Below are 24767 nucleotides of genomic sequence, written 5' to 3'. Positions count from 1 at the left end.
AGCGTATAATACAGAGAACAAACAAGAAATATTTAACTTAAAGAACATCAACAATACATCGAAACCAAAGCTAATCCTAAGATGGAAAAAGGGTTGACTTCAAGATGATGAAACCAACATGTTGGGGGGGTGGAGGGGAACGTAAGGTTGTGAAAGAACTTTTTGACAACCTTGTTAGCAACAAACAAGTGGGTGTGCCTCTCGATTTTAATACAGATAGAGTTCATTTCCTGTAAAGTTTCAAGCCAACTAGCTAATTAATTTCTGAATTTTCATATGCATATGGATCATGTAAACTGATAATTAAGTGATGAAACCTAATGTTAAATAATGTCAACTGATCAAATGATGTTACCTATCATTGCTTACCCAAAACCTAAGATTCACTAGAAAAGGTTATAAAGACTATCTTCCTTTGCATTCTAAGTAAGAATATACAAAAAGAACAAAGCATTGACTATTTGACAGACAAAGGAAGACAAATGAACACAACAAAAAAAAACAGATATTTGATTGTAAGAACATCAATAGTACATTGACTAATTCTAAGATGAAAAAGGGGTTAACTTCAAGATGATGAAATCAACATGTGGGGAAGAACGTAAGTTTCTGAAAGAGAGTAATGATCCACAAATTAAGGTCACCAAACATCTATAAGAAGGGCTAAAGGATCAAACTTTTATTCATTCACAGTTTGAGTAGCAGGTGATACTATTAAGAGTTAGTAAAAGAATCTGTGAGTAGAAGAGTCGCTACTGAATTGTCAACAAGTTCTAAGTATGGCGAGAGTTATGATTTTAATGGCAGTCATGGTGCTCATGGCGGTCATTGCAGAGGCGAAAACACCACCAGGAATAGCCAATAACCCAAGTCATGCTACCTGCAAGATTAAAAAGTACAAACATTGTTACAACTTACCTCATGTTTGTCCTAAGTTTTGCCCAGATTCCTGCCATGTTGAGTGTGCCTCTTGCAAGCCTATTTGTGGCCCTGAAAGTCCATCTCCCCCTGATGAAGGTGGGGAAACTGATGCTCCACCACCAATTCATGTGGATCCAGCTCCTCCACCACCACCTACAGAACCTACTCCTGTGCCTCCAGTTGATCCTACACCACCATCTGAACCTACTCCTACACCTCCAGTCTCACCAACACCCACTTCTGAACCTGCTCCTACTCCACCAGTATACCCTACACCACCTTCTGAGCCTACTCCAACTCCTCCAGTTTCTCCAACGCCACCTTCTGAGCCTTCTCCTACTCCTCCAGTTTCTCCAACGCCACCTTCTGAGCCTACTCCAACTCCCCCAGTTTCTCCAACACCACCTACTGAGCCTACTCCAACTCCCCCAGTTTCTCCAACACCACCTACTGAGCCTACTCCAACATCACCATCTGAGCCAACTCCTACTCCTAGTACTCCAACCCCTTCATCAGGTGTTTCACCAAAGACGGCCAGGTGCATGGATCCAAAGTACACACGTTGCTACTACAAGGAACATGTTTGTCCTAGATCCTGCCAAGGTGGATGTGAGGTTGATTGTCAAACCTGCAAGCCCATATGCAGTAAGTTTACTAATTGGTTAACTTTAGACCGTTCTCATTATCTATAGACGTTCATCAAAATACGAATCTTAATTATAGTAACGAGCCACTAAATGTATATGTGGTGATATTATGTTTGCAGAGTGTGATAAGCCAGGTGCTGTGTGCCAGGATCCACGATTCATCGGTGGTGACGGCATTACTTTCTACTTCCACGGCAAGAAAGATCGTGATTTCTGCCTTCTCTCGGATTCTGACCTCCACATCAATGCTCACTTCATTGGAAAGAGGAACCAAAACATGAAGAGAGACTTCACTTGGGTCCAAGCCATCGGTATTCTCTTTGGTGACCACCAAATCTACGTCGGTGCCCAAAAGACAGCAACATGGGACGACTCTGTTGACCGTCTAGCCATCTCCTTTGATGGGCAACCAATCTACTTGGATGACTCAAAATATGCCAAATGGCAATCAGAAGTTGTACCAGGTGTCACTATCACTAGATCCAGCTTGACTAATGGTGTCACAGTTGAAGTTGAAGGTAACTTCAAGATCACTGCCAATGTTGTACCCATAACTGAGGAAGAATCAAGAGTTCACAACTATGGAATGACAAAAGATGATTGCTTTGCTCATCTTGATCTTGGTTTCAAGTTTTACTCACTGAGCGAAGACGTGAATGGTGTTTTGGGTCAAACTTACGGAAATGAGTACGTGAGTGGAGTTAAGATGGGTGTTTCCATGCCCGTAATGGGAGGCGATACGAAGTTCATCACCTCGAGTGTTTTTTCCAAGGACTGTGCAGTTGCTCGCTTCACCGGTAGCTCCTCCACTTCTAGCAGTGGAGTTTCTTCAGTGATGTCAGAGTATGCAAGTGTTACTTGTGCAAGTGGAATCGACGGGCGCGGAGTGGTCTGCAAGAGATAAAAAGTTGTCACGATGGTTATCATAAAAAAAATAAGGTCGGTTCACTTCACTTAGGAGGTGCTTCCACTACTGAAATCGACCTTCAACTTTAGAATGTTGCATTACAATTTATTTGTGCTCTCTTTGTACTGATTGATTCTATAAATGATGGAATAAATGAATCAAATTTCTTAAAGATTATATATTTGGGTATTTATTCTTTTTCCCCTTTTTTTTGAATATAGACTACAATGGTCGTTACAAAGGCATTGATACATCGATACAATGTGATAAGCACGATAACTGCCGAATTACTACTCGCCTAAAACCCGGCGAAATTAATGGCCTAAAGCTGACGGAATTAAATGGCCTAAAGTCTACAGAAACTACTTTATTTATACTCAAGTTCAATATTCCTGGATTTGCACTTCCATGGTATCAAACCTGGGACCTCTGCATTGCGGAGTAGATGCACTTTCCTTTTAAGGACACAACTTTTGAGACCGTTTATTAGGGTAAGTAAAAAAACTGTAAATTTATATATTTTAACGACAAGAACACAACATAAATTCCTTCATTCGAGCTATTTCAAATTTTTAAGAATAGTACAAATTTAGGTAATAAATAAAAGATTTGAAATCTTGGTAATTGGGGAAACGTGATTAAGATAATATAGGTGGGTTCTATTCCCAGTTTCATTAAGTTTAGCTCATCTAAATGCTTGATCTGATCAACCTAATATCCCAAACTCCAAGGAATTTCTGTTACGCATATTATCAACCACATTTTTTACCTAAACCAATTCCAAGGAAAAAATGAATAAAAAGAGTAGGAAGGGTTTCGTGGGGCATACCTATGCACTCATGGAGACGAAGTCGGTGATATTAGGTCAGAGAATGGATCCCAATAGGCGATGAATCAGATCGAGACGGGATCCCACTGTCATAATTCTGTTAGGTTTGAATATGGAGATCTATTCAGGGAAGATCATTTCCCGCCAAAGCGCCAATAACATATAGGATTGTTCTATAGGCCACCACTATAACTACTAACTGCACCCCCAGTGAGTTGAAGGTGAAACTCATTTTTGAGTAGGTAAACTAAAACAGCCGTGATACTATGCCCGGGGCACATCTCCCAGCTGAACCCCGGCCAGCTTACATGTCGGGCATAGATCTAGAGAGAAAAGTCTAAATTTTCTCTCTCTAGATCTATGCCCTACACGTCAGCCGGTAGGGATTCAGTCGGAAGATGTGTCGGACATAGCGTCATTTTCCAAACTAAACTGTATCTTGGTATGTAGATAAATATATCTTTCCAATAGATATACCAGCGTTCTCAAATCTTACTATTTTCAAAAGAAATGCCTAATGCGAATATGGTTGGAATACCTCCCAAACAAGCTACTTCACAGCTTATTTTTCATCATGCACATTACCTTAGGTTCTACATTTTTCGTAGTTATAACTAGAAGACATGCACTTTATAAAATTCAGGCGCCCATTGCTCCGCCCAAAGTCGCCAAAATTGTTTGGCTCATCGAGTCACAGGCACCTTTGACATAGGTAGCATCCCTTAACATTTGTTAATTTTAAAATATTGTTTCAGATTGAGTCACCAACTGTTGTTTTACTGGTATTATGAAAAAACCAAGAATCTGGTCTTCCTGTTTTAATAAAAACAGGGATACACCTTAGAGTGTCTTTCTGAAATAAATTCAGAGATAACTTTAATTCTAAAAGTGTTACTGTATTCTAACAGATTAAACAAGAAAAGAAAAACTAATATAATTTAAAACAATGATAAAATAAAAAGTTAGAGAGAGAAAGCCGAGTCGAGTTGTCTCTTTCCTTAAGACAGTGAACACCCTGGTATTAGTACTAAAACCAGTAAGGTGTTTGTCTCCCAGGATACAACGGCTGTACCTTTCAGTGTGACGACTAAGAGTACTTCGTTTTTCTGAAAGCGTGCGAACTTAGAACAAGCAGTAAGAACGACAGGTGACTTGACTTCTTAAACTCTAAATGCTCTTGTAACTTTGAATGCTAAAACTTTCGTGTTTTATTTGCTGGATTTTGTTTGGTATTTATAGAAGTATTGGTGACACTTCAGACAGGTGCCTTAGAAAAGAATGGATGCTTCCCAACAGTCATATTTGTCTATTGGTTTTCGGGTGCCATGTTGACCGTCAGATCTTAACGGATCTATTAAGATCTCGCGCATTGAACGCCCACCGTTAGATCATCAACGGATCTATCTTAAAGAGCGCCAAATATCCTGACCGTCAGATCATATCTATGATCGTAAAATCCAAGGCTCCAATCGCTCCTCGCGACGATGCGTACGTGCGAAGTGCAAAGTGCGTGCGGGCGCCTCAAAAGCGCCCAATGCGCCCTAAACGCCCATTCGCCCACGCCGCGCGTGCGCGTGCGTGGTTTGCGTGGTGCAAACCACGTGAGTCACCTTTCTATTTTAAAGAACATACCATAAATATATGGAAGGTTCTATATAAGGAAATAAAATGTTTCCTCCTTCATAAATGTGGTACTAACTCAAAATCTCGGTTTTGAGTTAATGGTACCCATACCAAACGAATTTTGTAATAACTCACTCATACGGAATCGGATTTGGACAAAATTTGAGTCTAAATTCAAGAGCTCGACGAGACGAATCCAACTAGACGTCTTGATCGAGATTCCGATGAATATAAGTACCTCAAATTAAGGAAAAACCGGTCCAGCTCCTTTTGAGCTAAGTGCCGATTCCAACAATCCCCCACATGAATGATTATTACATGTTCGAAATCACAGCAAACTGATTGACCTTACTATGCTAAAATGCTGACAGACAGTGGTTCTTACGCGGAATGTCGCTGCATCGGATGAAGGTGGCTTTAAAGCTTTGAACCTTTCCTAGTGATAACTATCAGGTTTACAAGGACAACAGTGAACTGTTAGTCTTGAACTGAGTCCTGGTAATTGTAAGCCAAATATAATTAACACACAGCTAATTCCTTACTTGTTCTAAGTTCTCGGTTGTGTTCTTTGCGGTCATGAACGTTCCTAGTTTCGTGTGTGCATTAGAGAAGTCAGCCTAATACGACCTTCTCATAGAACCGACACCAATTCCCACACATATAGGTGTTTCCTACTTAGGTACACTGCTATACCTTCCTTATAGACAAATTTCTAAATTTTTCGGACACATTAAAAGCTGTAAGCTTAACCTCTGCATTGCAGACAACACTGATTTCATCCTAGGAATGGGAAAGAGAAAAAAAAAAAAAAAAAAAAAAATTCTCTTCCAGTGTTTTGTTCGAGTCAGGATATAACTTCAGTTTCCCTTTGAACCTAGATCGTGGGATCTCCAGTCTTCTAGGTAGGGTTTCATTATGCCTTTACTCATTTACTTTAGGCAGTAAACCCATTCCCCTTGATGAAGCAATTACAAGATCTCTAGGCAGTCCCTTAGTGAAAGTATCAGCTAGGTTTTCTTTAGATTTTACATAATCTATTGTAATAACTCCTTCAGAGAGTAATTGCTTCACGGTATTATGTCTTCGACGGATGTGTCGAGACTTACCATTATACATTTTACTATGTGCCTGAGCAATCGCAGCTTGATTATCACAATGAATCTTGATTGCAGGCACAGGCTTAGGCCATATTGGTATATCTTCTAAAAACTGTCTAAGCCACTCGGCTTCTTCTGCAGCTTTATCCAAAGCAATGAATTCTGAATCCATCGTTGATCTAGCAATACAAGTTTGCTTAGAAGATTTCCAAGATATGGCAGCCCCTCCCAGTGTAAATACATAACCACTGGTTGATCTTGTATCATCGGTATCGGATATCCAATTTGCATCACAATATCCTTCAAGTACTTCTGGGTACTTGGTATAATGGAGTTCATAGTCCTTTGTATACCTTAAATACCGTAACAACCTTGTTATGGCATCCCAGTGAGTACTACTTGGATTACTAGTAAATCTGCTTAGTTTACTAACCGAAAGAGCTATGTCTGGTCTAGTACAATTCATTAAATACATAAGGCTTCCTATAATCCTTGAGTATTCTAATTGTCTTACTCCATTCCCAGTATTCTTCATAAGATGAATACTTGGGTCTAATGGAGTTACTACAGTCTTGAGATCATGTTTACTAAATTTTTCTAATATTTTTTCTACATAATGAGTTTGAGATAAACTTATCCCTTTACTAGTCTTAGTAAGTTTGATCCCCAAGATTACTTCTGCTTTTCCTAAATCTTTCATATCGAAATTCTTAGAAAGCATTTTCTTAGTAGTGTTGATGACATCTAAGTTATTTCCCATAATTAGCATGTCATCTACATATAGACACAGAATAACACACCCTTTATTTGTGTTCTTAATATAGACACATTTGTCACATTCATTTATTTGGAATCCATTTGATAATAATGTATTATCAAATTTAACATGCCATTGTTTTGGGGCCTGTTTCAACCCATATAGTGATTTCACTAATCTACAGACTTTCTTTTCTTGGCCAGGAACCACAAACCCTTCAGGCTGGTTCATATAGATTTCTTCTTCTAATTGCCCATTTAAAAAAGCTGTTTTCACATCCATCTGGTGAATTTCCAAGTTATATAAGGATGCTAAGGATACTAACATTCTTATAGAGGTTATTCGACTCACCGGAGAGTAGGTATCGAAATAGTCCAATCCTTCTCGTTGTCGAAAACCTTTTGCCACAAGTCTTGCCTTGTATTTGTCAATGGATCCATCTGTTTTTAATTTCTTTTTAAAAATCCATTTGGAACCTAAAGGCTTACATCCAGGTGGAAGATCTACAATTTCCCATGTATGATTTTGCATAATGGAATCTATTTCACTATTTACAGCTTCTTTCCAGAATGGAGCTTCTGGGGTAGCCATTGCTTCCGTGAATGTCTGAGGCTCATTCTCAACCATATAGGTGAGAAAATCAGGACCAAAAGTCTTAGCTACCTTTATCCTTTTACTTTTTCGAGGTTCAACCTCATTTTCTTTTTCATCCGTACTATCTCTTTGAGATGTTTCTGGAATTTGGGTATCTTGTTCCCTATCACGTTTTCTGGTTTCAGAATATTTATCCAAATTTTGTTTATAAGGAAAGATGTGTTCAAAGAACTCAGCATCCCTTGATTCTAAAATAGTATTTGGATGAATGTCTGATATTTCTGATTTGTGTACTAAAAACCTATAAGCACCACTATTCATAGCAGGTCCTATATATACACAATCTATTGTCTTTGGTCCTATCTTGACTCTTTTAGGAAGAGGGACTAATACCTTTGCAAGGCACCCCCACACTTTTGTGAATTTAAAAGAAGGTTTCCTTTCTTTCCATATTTCATATGGTATTTTTCCTGTTTTTCTATGGGGCAATCTATTTAGTAGATGGTTTGCTGTGAGTAAAGCCTCCCCCCACAAGTTCTGTGGTAAACCAGAACTTAGTAACAAAGCATTCATCATCTCTTTTAAGGTTCTGTTTTTACGCTCGGCTACACCATTTTGTTGAGGTGTGTATGGAGCTGTCGTTTGATGAATAATGCCACTTTTGGCACATAATTCTTTAAAGGGAGATTCATATTCTCCTCCTCTGTCACTTCTTAGTGCTTTTATCTTTTTGTTAAGTTGATTTTCTACTTCATTTTTATAAAGTTCAAACTTCTCTACTGCTTCATCTTTACTTCTAAGTAAGTAAACATAACAGTAACGAGTAGAATCGTCAATGAAAGTAATAAAGTATTTCTTTCCACCTCTAGTTTGAACCAATTTTAAATCACATATGTCACTGTGTATTAAATCTAATGGTTCTGTATTTCTTTCTATGGAATGAAATGAAGTTTTTGTTGATTTAGACTCGACACATGTTTGACACTTTTCTTTAGTGTCAACTTCGAATCTTGGGATTAAATCCATATTCATTAACTTCTTTAATGAATGGTTATTTACATGGCCAAGTCTTTTATGCCAAATACTACAAGAATCAACAACAATATAAGCAACATTATTTTTATTAATAATTTTTGGAGATACAGTTATTACATTCATCTTGAATAACCCCCCACATAGATAACCCTTACCCACATACATACCACTCTTGCTTAATACAAAATTATTAGACTCAAATACTAGCTTGAACCCATTTTTTGAAAGCAAGGAACCAGATACCAAATTCTTACGAATATCTGGTGCATGAAATACATCGTTGAGGGTAACTTCTTTTCCTGATGTGAATTTCAGAACTACCTTCCCTTTTCCAGCAACTTGAGTAGTAGAAGCATTTCCCATAAAGAGGGTTTCTCCTTCTGGAATTTTGGTATATGTAGAAAACAAGTTTTTGTCTCCACAAATATGTTTAGTGGCTCCTGTATCAACCCACCAATCACTTGGATTTCCACCAACCAAGTTGACTTCAGAAACTACATTACATATATTAAGGTTCTGAAGGTCTTCTGTTACTTCTTCTATTTCTTCCTCCATTCCAGTAACCAAAGCACATAGGTTCTGGAGTTCTTCATCTTCCACAAGAGAGGCCTGATTTTTAGCCTTCTTGTTCTTATTGAATTTGCCGTTTTTAGTACGACAATCTCTAGCAAAATGACCCTTTTTGCCACAATTGTGACAAGTACCATCAAAGCGGTCATTTTTCTTTGATGGCTTACCTGGCCTCATTCTTTTTCTTTTATGTTTGGGGTTTGATTCACCCTCAACCATGTTGACTTTTGCAGAAGAAGACCCAATCTTATCTATCTTCTTTTCTGCATTACGACTATCCTCTTCAATTCTTAACTTGAGGATAATTTCTTCAAGAGACATTTCTTTGTTCTTATGTCTCAAGTAGTTCTTAAAATCCTTCCAAGATGGAGGTAGTTTTTCAATCATAGCCCTCACTTGGAATGATTCATTTGCAACCATATTCTCAGACTTTAATTCTTGTAAGAGAAGTTGAAATTCCTGGACTTGAACCATTACTGGTTTAATATCAGTCATTTTAAAATCCAGAAATCTACCCACTATAAATTTCTTAACTCCTGCTGTTTCAGTTTTATATTTATTAGCCAAGGTCTCCCAGAGTTCCTTAGCCGTGTCTATACCATAATAGACATTGTATAAACCATTTTCCAGTGAGTTAAGAATGTAATTCTTACATAGAAAGTCTGAGTGCTTCCATGCTTCAATTGCAGATACATGCTGAACATCTCCATCCCTTTCAAGAGTCGGCTTCGGTTCAGATAGGTACTTGACTAACCCTAAAGTAGTCAAATAGAACAACATCTTTTGTTGCCAACGCTTAAAGTCAACTCCAGAAAACTTCTCTGGTTTCTCTGCGTGAGTTGGACCAACTTGCTTAACAACGGATTCTGTGGTTGTTGCCATTTTCTGATAATCAAAATAACAGAACAAATTAATTTTTTGTTTCAACCAGAAAAACAAAAAGTAAACAACTTCACTGTCTTAAGATTGTTGTTTTACTGGTATTATGAAAAAACCAAGAATCTGGTCTTCCTGTTTTAATAAAAACAGGGATACACCTTAGAGTGTCTTTCTGAAATAAATTCAGAGATAACTTTAATTCTAAAAGTGTTACTGTATTCTAACAGATTAAACAAGAAAAGAAAAACTAATATAATTTAAAACAATGATAAAATAAAAAGTTAGAGAGAGAAAGCCGAGTCGAGTTGTCTCTTTCCTTAAGACAGTGAACACCCTGGTATTAGTACTAAAACCAGTAAGGTGTTTGTCTCCCAGGATACAACGGCTGTACCTTTCAGTGTGACGACTAAGAGTACTTCGTTTTTCTGAAAGCGTGCGAACTTAGAACAAGCAGTAAGAACGACAGGTGACTTGACTTCTTAAACTCTAAATGCTCTTGTAACTTTGAATGCTAAAACTTTCGTGTTTTATTTGCTGGATTTTGTTTGGTATTTATAGAAGTATTGGTGACACTTCAGACAGGTGCCTTAGAAAAGAATGGATGCTTCCCAACAGTCATATTTGTCTATTGGTTTTCGGGTGCCATGTTGACCGTCAGATCTTAACGGATCTATTAAGATCTCGCGCATTGAACGCCCACCGTTAGATCATCAACGGATCTATCTTAAAGAGCGCCAAATATCCTGACCGTCAGATCATATCTATGATCGTAAAATCCAAGGCTCCAATCGCTCCTCGCGACGATGCGTACGTGCGAAGTGCAAAGTGCGTGCGGGCGCCTCAAAAGCGCCCAATGCGCCCTAAACGCCCATTCGCCCACGCCGCGCGTGCGCGTGCGTGGTTGCGTGGTGCAAACCACGTGAGTCACCTTTCTATTTTAAAGAACATACCATAAATATATGGAAGGTTCTATATAAGGAAATAAAATGTTTCCTCCTTCATAAATGTGGTACTAACTCAAAATCTCGGTTTTGAGTTAATGGTACCCATACCAAACGAATTTTGTAATAACTCACTCATACGGAATCGGATTTGGACAAAATTTGAGTCTAAATTCAAGAGCTCGACGAGACGAATCCAACTAGACGTCTTGATCGAGATTCCGATGAATATAAGTACCTCAAATTAAGGAAAAACCGGTCCAGCTCCTTTTGAGCTAAGTGCCGATTCCAACACCAACTACCCTATAATTTTTGTCTTTCGGAATAAAATTTATTTTCGTCAAACAAAAGAAGTAGAAAGATAATCAAAGATACTAAATTTACTCCACATGAATTCCAAAACATATACATGTATACTTTTCAAAGTCTTCAATATCATCATCTCCAAAATAGATTTGGGATGCTTAGAAATTTATACATAACCAACAAACAAAGAAATAAAACTTATACATGTATATAAATGATGAAATTCTAGTGTGAAGAAGAAAAAGGAGTAAGTTTGATAACTAAACCAGGAAAAACATCATCAGATTCTTCAATTTGAGGATTTTCTTCAAGAATGAAAGGGTCTCCACATTTAGCACTAATTGAATGTAAAGTTTCATCTTCTCCAACTACATAAATCTCATCACATGGCTTCTCCATAGTCTTTTGTATCGAATTCCACGAAGATGATCCTCTGTTATCATTACTTAATAGTAACCTTGATTCACAAGAACTTACCAATAATATGAACAATATTACTATGGATAAACCCATAATTTTGGAGGAAGAAGTTGAATTTCTTGAAGTAGCCGCCATTAGTGTTGCTTCAAAGTTTTCTTGTGTTTATGATATTTTTGTGATATATTCTTGGTTAATTGTGTATATATATATATATAAAAAGCTTTAGAAGAGGTCTTAGACTCCTTTTGATTTGAATTCAATTTTGAATTTGGTGTAGAGGAGTTGAACTGCACCCTTCAAGGGTAGTAGGTAAATGTCAACAAAGATGAGCTAGAGAGAGAGAAGAGATGAGAGAGAGAGATGATTATTAGGTTTACCTATTTTTGATGTTGTAGATTTCTTCTATATAAAGATATAACTTGAAGATATGGTGTCATGGTGAAATGGTTGGTGGCTTTTCAAACAATTTTGGCTTGACTTTTAGAAACTTTTTTTTTTTCTTAACAAGTCTTCCTCATTAGTTTGTGAATTTCAAATATATCCTAAGGATAATTTTATTTTATGTATCTCATTGTCATGAAAAAACATGGATCAAACTAGGGCTGCATAAAAGAAAATCTTGTGGGTCAAATCTATAACTCTCCATTAAACACATTTAATGGAGCAAATAAAGTTCTAGGTTCCCAAAGTTGACCTTCAATTATGTGAGTGCCCTTTATATCTTTCTTAGTGATGTCCAATTATAAACATTAAAATGGGGTTAGGGGTTAGATTCTTGCACCTAATGTTTTTTGTTTTTTGAAATCCTAATGGTTCTTGATTGTTCCTAATTCGTCTTTTTTTTTTTTTGTTGAACTTTCCTAATTTGTCTTGGGAACCAAAACAAAAAAAGAGTGCGTTTATATGCGTCATTTTTTACTCTTGGATTTTTGTCTCTCTCTCAGCGTCCCACGAATTGGGGCAGTCCGAGTGCGTACAAATTGGACTATATGAGACCCACAGGGAGTACCAAGAGAGGGGTGCGCTAAGAACAAAAAGAATTGGCAAAAATCAACTCCTCTAAAAATAAAATCTATTAGTCATGCTAAGATCATGTTTAAAAATAATCTAGTGACTTTTGTATATTATTTGTCCATTAGTGATTGAAATACCGCGAGTGTGCACAATTATTACTGTAGACATGTATGGGATATAGTCGAGCTATAAAATTACAATCTCCTAAATTGTTCTACGACATGTCTATGATGGATAATTAGAGAAGTTTGACAATGGTTACAAAAATTAACATTCATTCAAACTTCAACTTATCCTCTAAGTGGTTCAGGATTGAGGTTGGATTAAGTAATTAACAATTTTCCAACGGAAAAAAAAAGTTAACATTTCAAGTGGAACTGGTCTCTTCAACAAAAAGGAAATGAAAAAAGAAAAAAATGGAACTGGTCAGAGTCAATAATGAGATTCAATCTATGACCACACAAATTCCCTCCACAAATGGCAATGAGAAGTCCAAATAACAGCCTTTGGACTTTTACATACAATTCTTTGAAAAGGATGTCAATTTCTCTATAATAATTGTTATAGTGACCACAATTACCATCTAATTCAAACTTATTGCATTTTATGAAGCAAGTTTTTTTTTTTTTTTGATGAAAGTTTTTATGAAGCAAGTTGATTTCTAAAATGTTTCTCACACGCCTCTTTAACAGAGGAGCCCTAAAAACTATAAGTTTTACTTTATAAACTAAAGTCTTGCATATGGTGTTGTTGGATCATTTGAGTTACACTACAACACGAGGTTTTACATATAGATGTATAATAACGTCGAGATTTCGAACTGTTGTTAAATCAGAAGGTATATATGACTCTATGTAAGTTTGTAATAGCACTGCTATCAATTCTACCTACACGATGAGCAAGCAAAATTTTGGTTGAATTTTTGGACTCGTAAACGAATAAGGTATTCTTTAGGGGGCGGAAAAAAAAACTTTTTCTCTTAATTGAACTAACCAAATAGTTAAGCCCTGGTATTAAAACTTCAAAGAACAAAGGAACAAGGGGGGAATAAGATGATTTTGAGACCAATTCTTAGACCAAATGAACCAAAATTAGATCAAAGTCTCAAATTTGTCCAACAAATCAATCATTTACTAGGTACCCATCAATTCAGAACCCACACAACTACTGCCTCAAATTCAAAAACTGAAATTTTTTCTAAAGATCCCCACCTGTTCGATCAAATTCCCCAAAGAGATTTATCTCAGTTTAATCACTTACTTTTTGAGTATTCTCGAAGTAATCTCAATCAAGAAGCTTTGAATCTATTTTCCCAAATTCATCAATCAGGTATACCCTTTGATGGGTTCAGTCTTTCTTGTGTTTTAAAGGTTTCTAGTAGCTTATTAGATCAAAATTCAGGTAAACAAATGCACTCTCATTGTGTTAAATCTAGATATGAAGTAGATACAAGTGTTGGGACTTCTCTTGTTGATATGTACATGAAAACTAGCAATGTTGAAGATGGAAGGAAAGTTTTCGATGAAATGCCTGAGAGAAATGTAGTTACTTGGACTACTTTGCTAGCTGGGTATACTCGGAATGGGATGGCCGATCTCTCTTTAGAATTCTTTCTTGAAATGCAGAAAGAAGGAATTAAACCTAACCCGTTCACTTTTGCTAGTGTTTTTGCAGCATCCGCGGCAAGTGGTACCATTGAGAAAGGAATTCAAGTTCATAGTCAAGTTATTAAACTTGGGTTCGAATCGACTACATTTGTAGGCAATTCTATGATTAATATGTATTCAAAGTCGGGTCGAGTTAGAGATGCTAAACTGATTTTTCAGGCTATGGAGGAGAAAGATGCAGTTTCATGGAATGGTATGATTGCAGGATTTGTGTTAAATGGATTTGATAAGGAAGCATTAGAACTATTTTATCATATGAGAATAGCGGGTATGAAACTTACCCAATTAATTTTTGCTACAGTCATTAAACTATGTGCTAATCTTAAGGAATTGATTTTTGCCAAACAACTACATTGTCGGGTTTTAAAGAACGGATTCGAATTCGATACTAATATTAGAACAGCTCTTATGGTTGCTTATAGTAAGTGTAGAGAAATGGATGATTCTTTCAGCTTATTTTCGAATATGTCTGGATCACGTAACGTGGTTTCATGGACAGCCATGATTTCCGGGTACTTACAGAATGATGGAACTGAGAAAGCAGCTAATCTTTTTCGACAGATGAGTAAAGAAGGCGTTAGACCAAATGATTTCACATATTCGACAATTCTTACAGCTTCACCCGTTATTTCCCCGACCCAAATCCATGCCCAGGCCATTAAAACAAATTACGAGAAGTCGCCTTCAGTTGGAACTGCGTTATTAGATGCTTATGTTAAGTTAGGAAATGTTCATAATGCTATCTCTATTTTCAGATTAATCAATGAGAAAGATATCGTTGCTTGGTCTGCCATGCTTGCAGGATATGCCCAAATAGGAGATATAGAGGGTGCGGTTAACATTTTCGGAGAGATGTGCAGAGAGGGTATTATGCCAAACGAGTTTTCCTTCTCAAGTGTCATTAATGCTTGTTCAAGTCCTATGGCAGGAGTAGAACAAGGTAAACAGTGCCATGGAAGCTCAATTAAGATGGGATTTCATAATTCTCTTTGTGTAAGCAGTGCTCTTGTCACAATGTACGCGAAAAGAGGGAGTGTAGAAAATGCTCATAAAGTGTTCAAACGGCAACTGGAAAGAGACTTAGTTTCATGGAATTCAATGATTTCGTGTTATGCCCAACACGGTTATGGGAAAAAAGCTTTAGAAGTTTTTAATGAAATGAAAACCCACGGAATAGAAATGGATGGTATAACATTTATTGGTGTGATTACTGCTTGTACTCATGCCGGGTTAGTTGAAGAAGGTATAAAATATTTCGATTCAATGATTAAAGACTATCGAATCAATCCGACTTCAGATCATTATGCTTGTATGGTTGATCTTTATAGTCGAGCAGGTAAACTTGAAGAAGCCATGAACCTCATTAATGGGATGCCATTTACGCCTAGTGGAACAGTTTGGCGAACTCTTTTGGGCGCTTGCCGAGTTTACCACAATATAGAGCTCGGAAAACTCGCTGCAGAAAAACTGATTTCACTTGAGCCACAAGACTCGGCTGCTTACGTTCTTCTATCGAATATATATTCAGCAGCTGGGAAATGGGAGGAGAGAGCTAAAGTGAGGAAGTTAATGGATGAGAGAAAAGTCAAGAAAGAAGCTGGGTATAGCTGGATTGAAGTAAAGAACAAGACTCATTCATTCAAGGCTCGTGATCGATCACATCCATTATCAGATAAAATACAGAAGAAGATCAAAGAACTGGGTATTCGACTAAAAGATGCTGGATATCAGCCAGACACAAATTATGTTCTTCATGACATAGAAGAAGAACAAAAAGAAGTTATTCTCTCTCAACACAGTGAGAGACTTGCCATTGCTTTTGGATTAATAACAACTAGTCCTGGAACTCCTCTTCAGATTCTAAAGAACTTGAGAGTGTGTGGTGATTGTCACACAGTTATTAAGTTAATTTCAAAGATAGAAGAAAGAGAAATTGTTGTAAGAGATTCGAATCGGTTTCACCACTTCAAGGGAGGATCTTGTTCTTGTGGGGATTACTGGTGACCTCATAACTATACATAAAAGCACTCAGTTTTACTTGTTCAAAAGCTGTGAGAGATGGAATTCTGTCAGAAACTCAAGTATATCACAACACATAGAGACTCTGATTGAAGCTTCTGCCAAAGATTTTACATCACTATGACAATGAGTTAAAAAGTTTTAATGACGAGTAAGAGTAGATAGGCTCGGAGGTTATCGTGGTAGAAAGAAGCTATCAAGTCATTTTCGAAACAAGGCACATTAGGAGCGAGAGAACACATAAGGGGCAATAAGTTATGTGACTGAGCATTCGAATTTAATTACAGAATCACGAGAAATCGTGGCATTTCTTACTTTGCTTGCAACAAAGAAGGATATTCCAATTATTTGTACTTTTAGAATTGTAATATCACATGACTAGTTACAGTTAAATTTATTTTTGCCGAAGAAATAAGAACTATCTCCTCTTCTTTTACTTTCAACTTTCTCTCTTCAGGGTAAATAATGTAGTGTTTTTTTTTTACAAAATCAGCTATGAGGTCTGAATTGAATGGAATTTAGTTTTTTAATTTGCTTCCAATATATGTATCTGACTGATTTAAATGACTGATTCAGGCTGATACTTTTATATGAACTTGGGAAGAGGAAGGTGTTACTATAAAAAAAATTTATTTGTCCCGATAAAAAATAACTAGAAGGCCCTGAATAAAATAAGTTACTGACGTCTTGTGCAAAATTTGTCTTGTTAGGCCATTCAGGACATGTCTTATCGGGCCACTCAGACCACCCTTTATTCAAACGAAGGGAGCGTAATGAACTTGCTTTTTACATATCTCTCTAGACCAACAAGAGTAATTAGACTCTCATTCGTATTATAAGCGCCTCCCGTAAGTGTTAATAGTGTCTCCTTCAATCGTAAACTCCCTAAGAAGGCGCCTGTAACCCTAGGGGGTGCATTTGAAACTTCCTTTCAACCAACCCACTTCAGTTCGCGTACAACCTCAGCAGCCTTCGTAATTCGTTGAGGTTGCCGCGTACGTACAAGATACAACTAACCTCGTGTGTCAAACAAAACTTAATACATCTCAACCACTCATTACGGTTGGATATCATATTAAGAGTCCATAATTCACGGCCCAGATTTGATTTTGAGAAATCAGCTCTATCTTATTAACTTGCAACCTAGATTATCTTCTGGTACAGGCGCAATTACGTAGGAAGAAGACGAGGTCTTGCTGGACTTGTCTTTTCCACTAAGCTTTATCTCTCTCTCTCTCTCTCTAGAATCATCCTCTGTTTGAATTGTCTCCTGTATTCGATCCCTCTTACTTTCTCTCTCTACAATTCCTAGGTTTGAAAAGAATTTTGGGCTGATCTGCTCTACTAATTGTCTTGATCAACAATTCAACTCCTTTAATTGAAATTTGATCTTCTGGGTATTTATTGTTAGGGTTTTAATTGAAGATAGAAACACTACCGGAATCTCAATGAAAAGAGAAAAGAGTATTGAAGAATTCTAGGGTTTTGGCTTGATTGGGGGAATTTTTATATTAATCTGATAGAATTAGATAAGAAGATGTATAGCAATTTCAAAGAGCAAGCAATAGAATTCGTAAAGCAAGCAGTTAAAGAAGATAATGAAGGGAATTATGTAAAGGCTTTTCCTTTATATATGAATGCTTTACAATACTTTGAGACCCATTTGAAGTACGAGAAAAACCCTAAAATTAAAGAAGCAATAACTAATAAATTCACTGAGTACTTAAGACGAGCAGAAGAGATTCGTGCTGTTCTTGATGATGGAGGTACAGGTCCTGCCTCTAATGGTGATGCAGCTGTTGCCACACGCCCTAAAACAAAACCCAAAAATGGGGGTGAAGATGGGGAAGATCCTGAACAAGCAAAGTTGAGATCAGGTCTCAATTCTGCCATTATTAGGGAGAAACCAAATGTGAAATGGAACGATGTTGCAGGACTTGAAAGTGCTAAACAAGCATTGCAGGAAGCAGTTATCTTGCCGGTTAAGTTCCCACAGTTTTTTACTGGTCAGTTTCTCTACCCAAGTTGATTATCAGAGTGAATTGTTGCGTTGATTGTCTTTGCTGATTCTATTATGATGTTTGCAGAATTGCAGTAATTGTTCATACTTGACTTATTAGTTTGAGTTGAGTTTGTTAGATTGAAAATGGGAACTAATAAGTATAAGATAATTGTCATCTAGTTCCTCATAGCTAGTGTTCATGACCTGAGTCCAACCATCCGATTCTCGGAACTATCAATGTGTTATATGCTTCCATTTTGTTTGAAGTATGAATATTGACTGGAGCACATAAAGTGATGATTGGGGTTGCACTTCTTATGTTGATTTGATCAAACAAGGGAGGTGATCTGGTGATGTTCTACGGAGCTTACTCGATCAATTCGTTGGTCAACCCGAGCCGTTGAACGAAGAGCTTTCAAGGCGTAGTCGGTGCTTGGGAAATTTACGAGCATAAATGGAACCTATGAACAATGGGTGTATTTAAAGTAACAAATGCTATTCAAGATTTTCAATTGAATTGATTAATTTGACCATATGAAACACCCGTCCATAATGACATACTAACATACCAATATCTTTGGAGAGAGAAGATGTCATTCTGCTAATGCAACCAAACAAATGTTTATCTAAACAAAATCCATGACTTTGTTGCTCCCGTACATTTGTAATTTGTTCCTTTATCTTATTTCTTGTTTTCCTTAATCTTCGGAAAAAAATTTCGCAAAGACTTTTTCACAAAGACCCTCCTTCTGTTATGTTTTGTTTTACTGTTCTTTGTAAGTCTGATTCTATATTATTCACGGAACTAAAGTTACCGAACAGTTATCCTTTGATAAGAACTACTTGAATCTTTTACTCTCCTTGTAACGTTCGTTCGTCGTGTTTTCTTTTTCTGTACTGCTAGTAATCTTTTGTGTAGAAAGAATCTCTCAACCATTTGTCTACTAGGTTGTCTTCCTAGTTCCTAGATTCATACTTTTAGAGATTCAGAGGTTATCTTCTCATGTGATTAACAGTTGATTGGTTTTTCTTTCTAGGCAAGAGAAAACCCTGGAGAGCTTTCCTTCTTTATGGGCCACCTGGAACCGGAAAGTCCTATTTAGCCAAGGCTGTGGCAACAGAAGCAGACTCAACTTTTTTCAGGTTATATATCTGTCTGTAAACATCATGATATTCTAATTACTGATATGGGATCTTGTATTGATATGCATGCGATAAAAATAGAGTACTTGCACCAAAAATTATGTTCTTATTCACATAAAGAGATAAGTAAATTGTTAGGTGTTGATCTACTGCTTCGTGAGAAGTGCCTAACTTATCGCCGGTTGTTGCTTTTTCTCTACTAGCCACTTCGGTAATATTCCTGATTAAGTTGCTCAATAGATTATTATCATCTGTGCAAGGGTGTCATAGATGGTGATATGTGCTAATAAGGCATGATACAAGTTCAAAATCTTTTCCACCTCCGGCATCCAATTCGATCTCTGACATACGCTAATGCATACCTTATGAAAAATAAAGGATATCCTATCTGACTCGATATGTCTGTTATTTCTTAATCCCAGAAAATTGTTTTTCAATCATTCAATGTAACCTTCAATTAAATTTTCATCTTTTCACTCTTCAGTTGTTTAAAGGTAGAAGCTTTGTGTTTAGAACTCTCTTGTATTTATGTGGACAAAAGTTATTTTTAAATGTAATTGTTGTGTACCCAAAATATGAGATGTAAGTAAATAACCTACAAAATAGAGTTTCCTTGCTGTCAAGATGAATACGTATTGTTAAGTTGATCAGGATCAATTACTATTTTCTGCAGTATTTCTTCATCAGACTTGGTTTCGAAGTGGATGGGTGAAAGTGAGAAGCTTGTTTCGAACCTTTTCCAAATGGCTCGTGATAGTGCTCCCTCAATCATATTCATTGATGAAATTGATTCTTTATGTGGCCAGCGTGGGGAAGGAAATGAGAGTGAAGCTTCTCGGCGGATCAAAACAGAACTTCTTGTACAGATGCAGGTAATATCTGATAATGTTTGATATGTAAAATTTGCTACTTTTTTCTTTTATTAGTGAGAGGCAGTACATTTTGACTTGTAAAGTTAACCTCCGATGAGAGAGTAAATAGTCGAACATTAGCTTTCCTGTTAGCTATATAATCCTCTCGTACACTTATGAGCTTGACCATTTTGCGGAGCCAGTCTTTGTTCTTTGCCCTCTTCCTATGTTCAGTTATAATGTTATTTCCACTTCGTAAAACATTTCAGGGTGTTGGAAACAACGATCAGAAAGTTCTTGTTCTTGCAGCCACAAATACCCCGTATTCGCTGGATCAGGTAAATAAAATCTAAAGACAATGAAGTATCTGCCTTTTTCATATTTAGATAGCTAATTCATTATGTGTGTCAGGCTATTCGGAGAAGATTTGACAAAAGGATCTATATCCCTCTCCCTGATTTGAAGGCCAGGCAGCACATGTTTAAGGTACCATACGACTTTCTTCCTCAAACCTTGTATATTTATGCAAGTTGAAGCAGTATTTCGAAAGGTAAAGATATTTTTGTAGCGTTAGCGTCTCGACTCGTATTTAGTTTTACTCTCCGGTGATTTTGAGCAGGTTCATCTAGGAGATACCCCGCACAATTTGACTGAAAGTGACTTTGAAAGTTTAGCTCGAAAAACAGAGGGATTCTCTGGTTCCGATATTGCAGTTTGTGTAAGTAGACTTTTATCTCTGTTTATCTTCTCACGATTATGTTAACTCGGCCTTCATACCATTATCATATGAATTGTATCTTCTCCTCTACAGGTTAAAGATGTCTTGTTTGAACCTGTTCGCAAGACTCAAGATGCAATGTTCTTCATTAAGACGTCAAACAATATGTTGATGCCATGTGGACCAAAACAACCAGGAGCTACTCAGATTACTATGCAAGAGCTCGCAGCACAAGGCCTTGCCTCTCAGGTATGACTATATGGGAAGGGAAATTTGGCCAAAACTCCCTAAAAAATTTGAGTTTTGGTTAAAAAGGATTTATCAACTTTTTATAGGCTTCAGCTCCCTATGGCATTTTTGTAAATAATCTATTATAGGGAAAAGACGAAACTGACCTTATTGCAAACCAGATTGCAAACGAGAGTGCAAACTAGTTTGCAAACCAGATTGCAAACCAGTTTGCAAAGCTTTGCAAGACAAATCAAATTGCAAAGTAGTGCAAACTAGTTTGCAAAGCTCTGCAAACCAGATTGCAAAGTGTGTGCAAAGTCATTCCAAGGCAAACCAGATTGCAATGCAATGCAAACGGGATTGCAAAGCTCTGCAAACCAGTTTGCAAAGCTCTGTAAATCAGATTGCAAACCAGTTTGCAAAGCTCTGTAAACCAGATTGCAAAGCTTCGCAAGCTAAGATTTCAAGGGCAATTTCGGCATTAGAAATGGGAGTGCTTTTAGAATTGTCCTTCAAGCCTATTTCCAAACTATATTTGGGGCCTAAAAGGACAAAAAGATAACTTGTCTTTTTGACAAAAAAAACATGAAATTGGGCCTCCGACCCAATTTCCTGATATGAGAATGAATAAAGTTAGGTGAATGTGAAATTTGTTTGAAGTTTTTAAATGTTGATCTCATCGTCTTCGCTTCAGATCCTTCCACCACCCATTACAAGAATGGATTTTGAGAAAGTACTTGCAAGACAAAGGCCAACAGTGAGCAAATCGGATCTTGAAGTGCACGAGAGATTCACAAAGGAGTTTGGAGAAGAGGGTTGATATAATCCACAACTAGATTCCTGGTCCTCGGAATACCAATTATATGTATCTTCACGAGAATGATTCTCATTCGACGAGAGACATGATTACATCCAAACCTGTATTTAGGGTATAAATGCTTTTGCTTTTTGAGATGAAAATACTTTGCTGAATTGCTTGTTTGAATCAGAGCCTCAGAGGTAGCAGAATTTGCGATGCTGTATTATTTCTGCTCTCACGAACACAAATTACTGGTATATAATATTGTCTGAAATATATTTGGTTTGCTCAATTGTTTGGACATGTCAGTTTCACACTTTCATGAATAGTCAAATGAGAAGAAGTCTTTTGGAACTGAAATAATAGTGAGAACTCCTTTGTTTTGGAACTGAAATAACATTGCAAGCTCCTCCGTTTTACTGATACAATCGAATCATATACTCCAAATCATCCTAGAAAGTCTTTATGCCTTTTGAAAATGACTAATAAATACAAAACCGCGTGTCAACCTAAGTTACTTGACGAATCAACTCTCTTATCAGATATTTAATGAAATAGTTGAGAAGTACGTGACTGTTAGCAAGCAATTTGATGGAGACATTCTTAAGAAATACTACCAAATGATCACGAATCGATTAATTTTAATTATGAGAATGAGTCTGAACATGGACTATTTTAGTCTCAGTAGTTTTGTTATGTCAATCTTATCGATATAGATATTTAGGTAGATCTGAAATCTAGTTAAGCTTAGAACATTTGTTTTGGAAGGATTTGTTATGCCTATTTGGTACTGTATGCGTCTAATTTAGATTGATATTGAACCTATTTTAGTCGGACGCTTAAGATCCCATTCCCATCCCATCCCATCCCATCCCATCCTATCCCCACCAAAAAGTAAGTTGGGGAGTAGGCGTGAGTTGGGCCCTCAGTTGATAAAGAAAGAACATATACGTTTCCATCCTTCGACGGCCAGCCTGGTTTTGTTATCTTTTCTTGCGCTCTTCCTTGGAATCCCTCTCTTTCTTCCGGACTCACCATCTTCTTCTTCTTCTCTCTCTCTCTCTACCTCTCTCTCTCCAAATCCAAGGAAGAGGAAGAAAACAAGCTTAATCAGTAGTTCAACGAAGACTTTTCAATCCTTCTTTTCAGGTAAAAATTTCTTCCTCCTCATCTTTAGATTTCAATACCAAGAAAGGTTTGTTTTTTATGTTTCTAACAAGATCCTGATATTCTAATCTTCAATCCGCCTAGTTTTTGAATCAAAGATCTGTTTTCTTTTGTTTTTACCCATCTTATTGAACGATTTCTTGTACTGATCTGCGATTTGAAAAGAATATTAATAGATCGATTTGATTTTCAAATTTCAGTTAAAAAAAAAACAATCATTTCCGATCAGATCTGATTTTGAAAATGGCGGAAGAACATCGATGCAAGTCTCCAGAAGGTCATCTTCTTTGTGCAAATAACTGTGGATTTTTCGGTAGTCCAACAACCCTAAATCTATGTTCCAAATGTTATAGAGATTTACGTCTCAAAGAAGAACAAGCTTCTTCAGCCAAATCCGCAGTTGAGAAATCCTTAGCCGCTTCATCATCATCATCAAACATCATATCATCAACAGATTTTCTCTCTCCTCCACCGATTACTTTACCTGCATCGGCCGATGATCGTTTAAGACCAATCTCCATTCAAACCTCTGATTCACCATCAGAACCAGTACCTCCGGCACCGGTTAACCAACCAAACCGGTGCTTTACTTGCCGGAAACGAGTCGGACTCACCGGATTCAAGTGTCGTTGTGAAATCATGTTTTGTTCTTCACACAGGTACCCTGAGAATCACAATTGCACTTTCGATTTCAAGACAGTTGGAAGAGAATCCATTGCTAAAGCTAATCCGATTGTTAAAGCTAATAAGCTTGATAAGATCTAATCTACACCGTTTGATTTCATGATTTACTTCTTTATCAGTGGGTCAATTTCATACGCCGGTGTCGGCCAGTCACGACGTCGGGGAATTTGTCCTGTATTGTAAAATTCAAGATATTTCTGGGGCTTTTATGTAATTTTCGTTTATTATAAAAGAAATGTTATTTTATGGTCTATAATGAAAGTCTGTAATGTGATTATCTCATATTTTTTCTTCCTTGGTGGCTACTTTTATGTTTCTTATTTTTATTTTATTTTTTTGGATGAGATTTATGTTTCTTATTTATGTAATACTTCAATCCGTCCTCTCTTAAGGGGAGACATGGGTGTGACCAAGGTTTACTCTTTCATCGGGCTAGATCGGTTAACTTTAAGAACTCAAGAGCGGGGCCCTTGCAGACGATGTTGATATGAACTTAGCCCCAGGAGGCCACTCGAGACAGCTTAATGAAATTTTTAGGAACTCCACTATTATAAATAAAGGTCATCGAATAATTTTTTAAAAAAATTCCACTATTATAAGTAAAGGTCATCTAAAGCGGATGTCACACACCACTTGCTAACTTGAATCCAATTTGTTAGTTTCATGGGGTCAGTATGGTTGGACGTTAAAACACATTAATGGCGATATTTAGAGTGGACACATGTGGACTAAGACTGAAATAGTCTTAATTCTAATTGGAATGCCAATAGGAGTTTTGAAGAACTTCAGCTCTTGACAATTTCTTTTTTTTTTTTTGTTGAAAGGTTCTGCTATTGTCAATTGATTATGGGAATCTCTTATAGCGGACAAAGATGTTTAGTAGAAATAACAATACAAAATTACCGGGTGCCGCCTCATCGACAAAAATTTCGAAATCTTTAATCCG

At 37.0% G+C, this 24767-nt stretch overlaps 3 protein-coding genes and 1 pseudogene across 6 annotated transcripts; all 4 read left to right on the top strand.

The window, feature by feature from the left end:
* The first annotated feature begins 685 nt into the window (after positions 1-685).
* Positions 686-2652, top strand: LOC147546136 (uncharacterized). The gene is made up of 2 exons (XM_086634917.1): positions 686-1566; positions 1688-2652. Exons 1-2 carry the CDS (start codon positions 780-782, stop codon positions 2470-2472), a joined length of 1572 nt encoding a protein of 523 aa, XP_086491043.1. The 5' UTR covers positions 686-779; the 3' UTR covers positions 2473-2652.
* A 10646-nt stretch (positions 2653-13298) lies between these two features.
* Positions 13299-16669, top strand: LOC147546135 (Tetratricopeptide repeat (TPR)-like superfamily protein). Of its 3 annotated transcripts, none has more exons than XM_086637469.1 (2): positions 13302-14475; positions 15010-16669. In XM_086637469.1, exons 1-2 carry the CDS (start codon positions 13593-13595, stop codon positions 16209-16211), a joined length of 2085 nt encoding a protein of 694 aa, XP_086493595.1. In that variant the 5' UTR covers positions 13302-13592; the 3' UTR covers positions 16212-16669. The 3 variants fall into 3 exon arrangements, with proteins under 3 accessions (XP_086493594.1, XP_086493595.1, XP_086493596.1); XM_086637470.1 differs by having other exon boundaries at positions 13564-13869; positions 14204-16669; XM_086637468.1 differs by having other exon boundaries at positions 13299-16669.
* A 433-nt stretch (positions 16670-17102) lies between these two features.
* LOC147546133 (protein SUPPRESSOR OF K(+) TRANSPORT GROWTH DEFECT 1-like) lies at positions 17103-24103 on the top strand. Its single transcript, XM_086637658.1, has 9 exons — positions 17103-18232; positions 19266-19371; positions 20045-20243; positions 20492-20560; positions 20634-20708; positions 20842-20940; positions 21034-21189; positions 21866-23119; positions 23338-24103. The coding sequence occupies exons 1-8, from the start codon at positions 17764-17766 to the stop codon at positions 21989-21991; spliced, it is 1299 nt and encodes a 432-aa protein (XP_086493784.1). The 5' UTR covers positions 17103-17763; the 3' UTR covers positions 21992-23119; positions 23338-24103.
* On the top strand, positions 23381-24103 carry LOC147546134 (zinc finger A20 and AN1 domain-containing stress-associated protein 4 pseudogene; annotated as a pseudogene). Its single transcript, XR_015224002.1, has one exon. The product of XR_015224002.1 is annotated as a zinc finger A20 and AN1 domain-containing stress-associated protein 4 pseudogene (transcript).
* Positions 24104-24767: the final 664 nt, after the last annotated feature.

The sequence above is a fragment of the Eschscholzia californica genome, unplaced genomic scaffold (assembly GCF_041429995.1).
Source record: "Eschscholzia californica isolate CP2 unplaced genomic scaffold, dmEscCali1.0.p SCAF_4, whole genome shotgun sequence".
NCBI classification, from domain to species: Eukaryota; Viridiplantae; Streptophyta; class Magnoliopsida; order Ranunculales; family Papaveraceae; genus Eschscholzia; species Eschscholzia californica.
The sequence above is the reverse complement of the archived record's forward strand: the minus strand, read 5'-3'. Positions and strand labels throughout refer to the sequence as shown.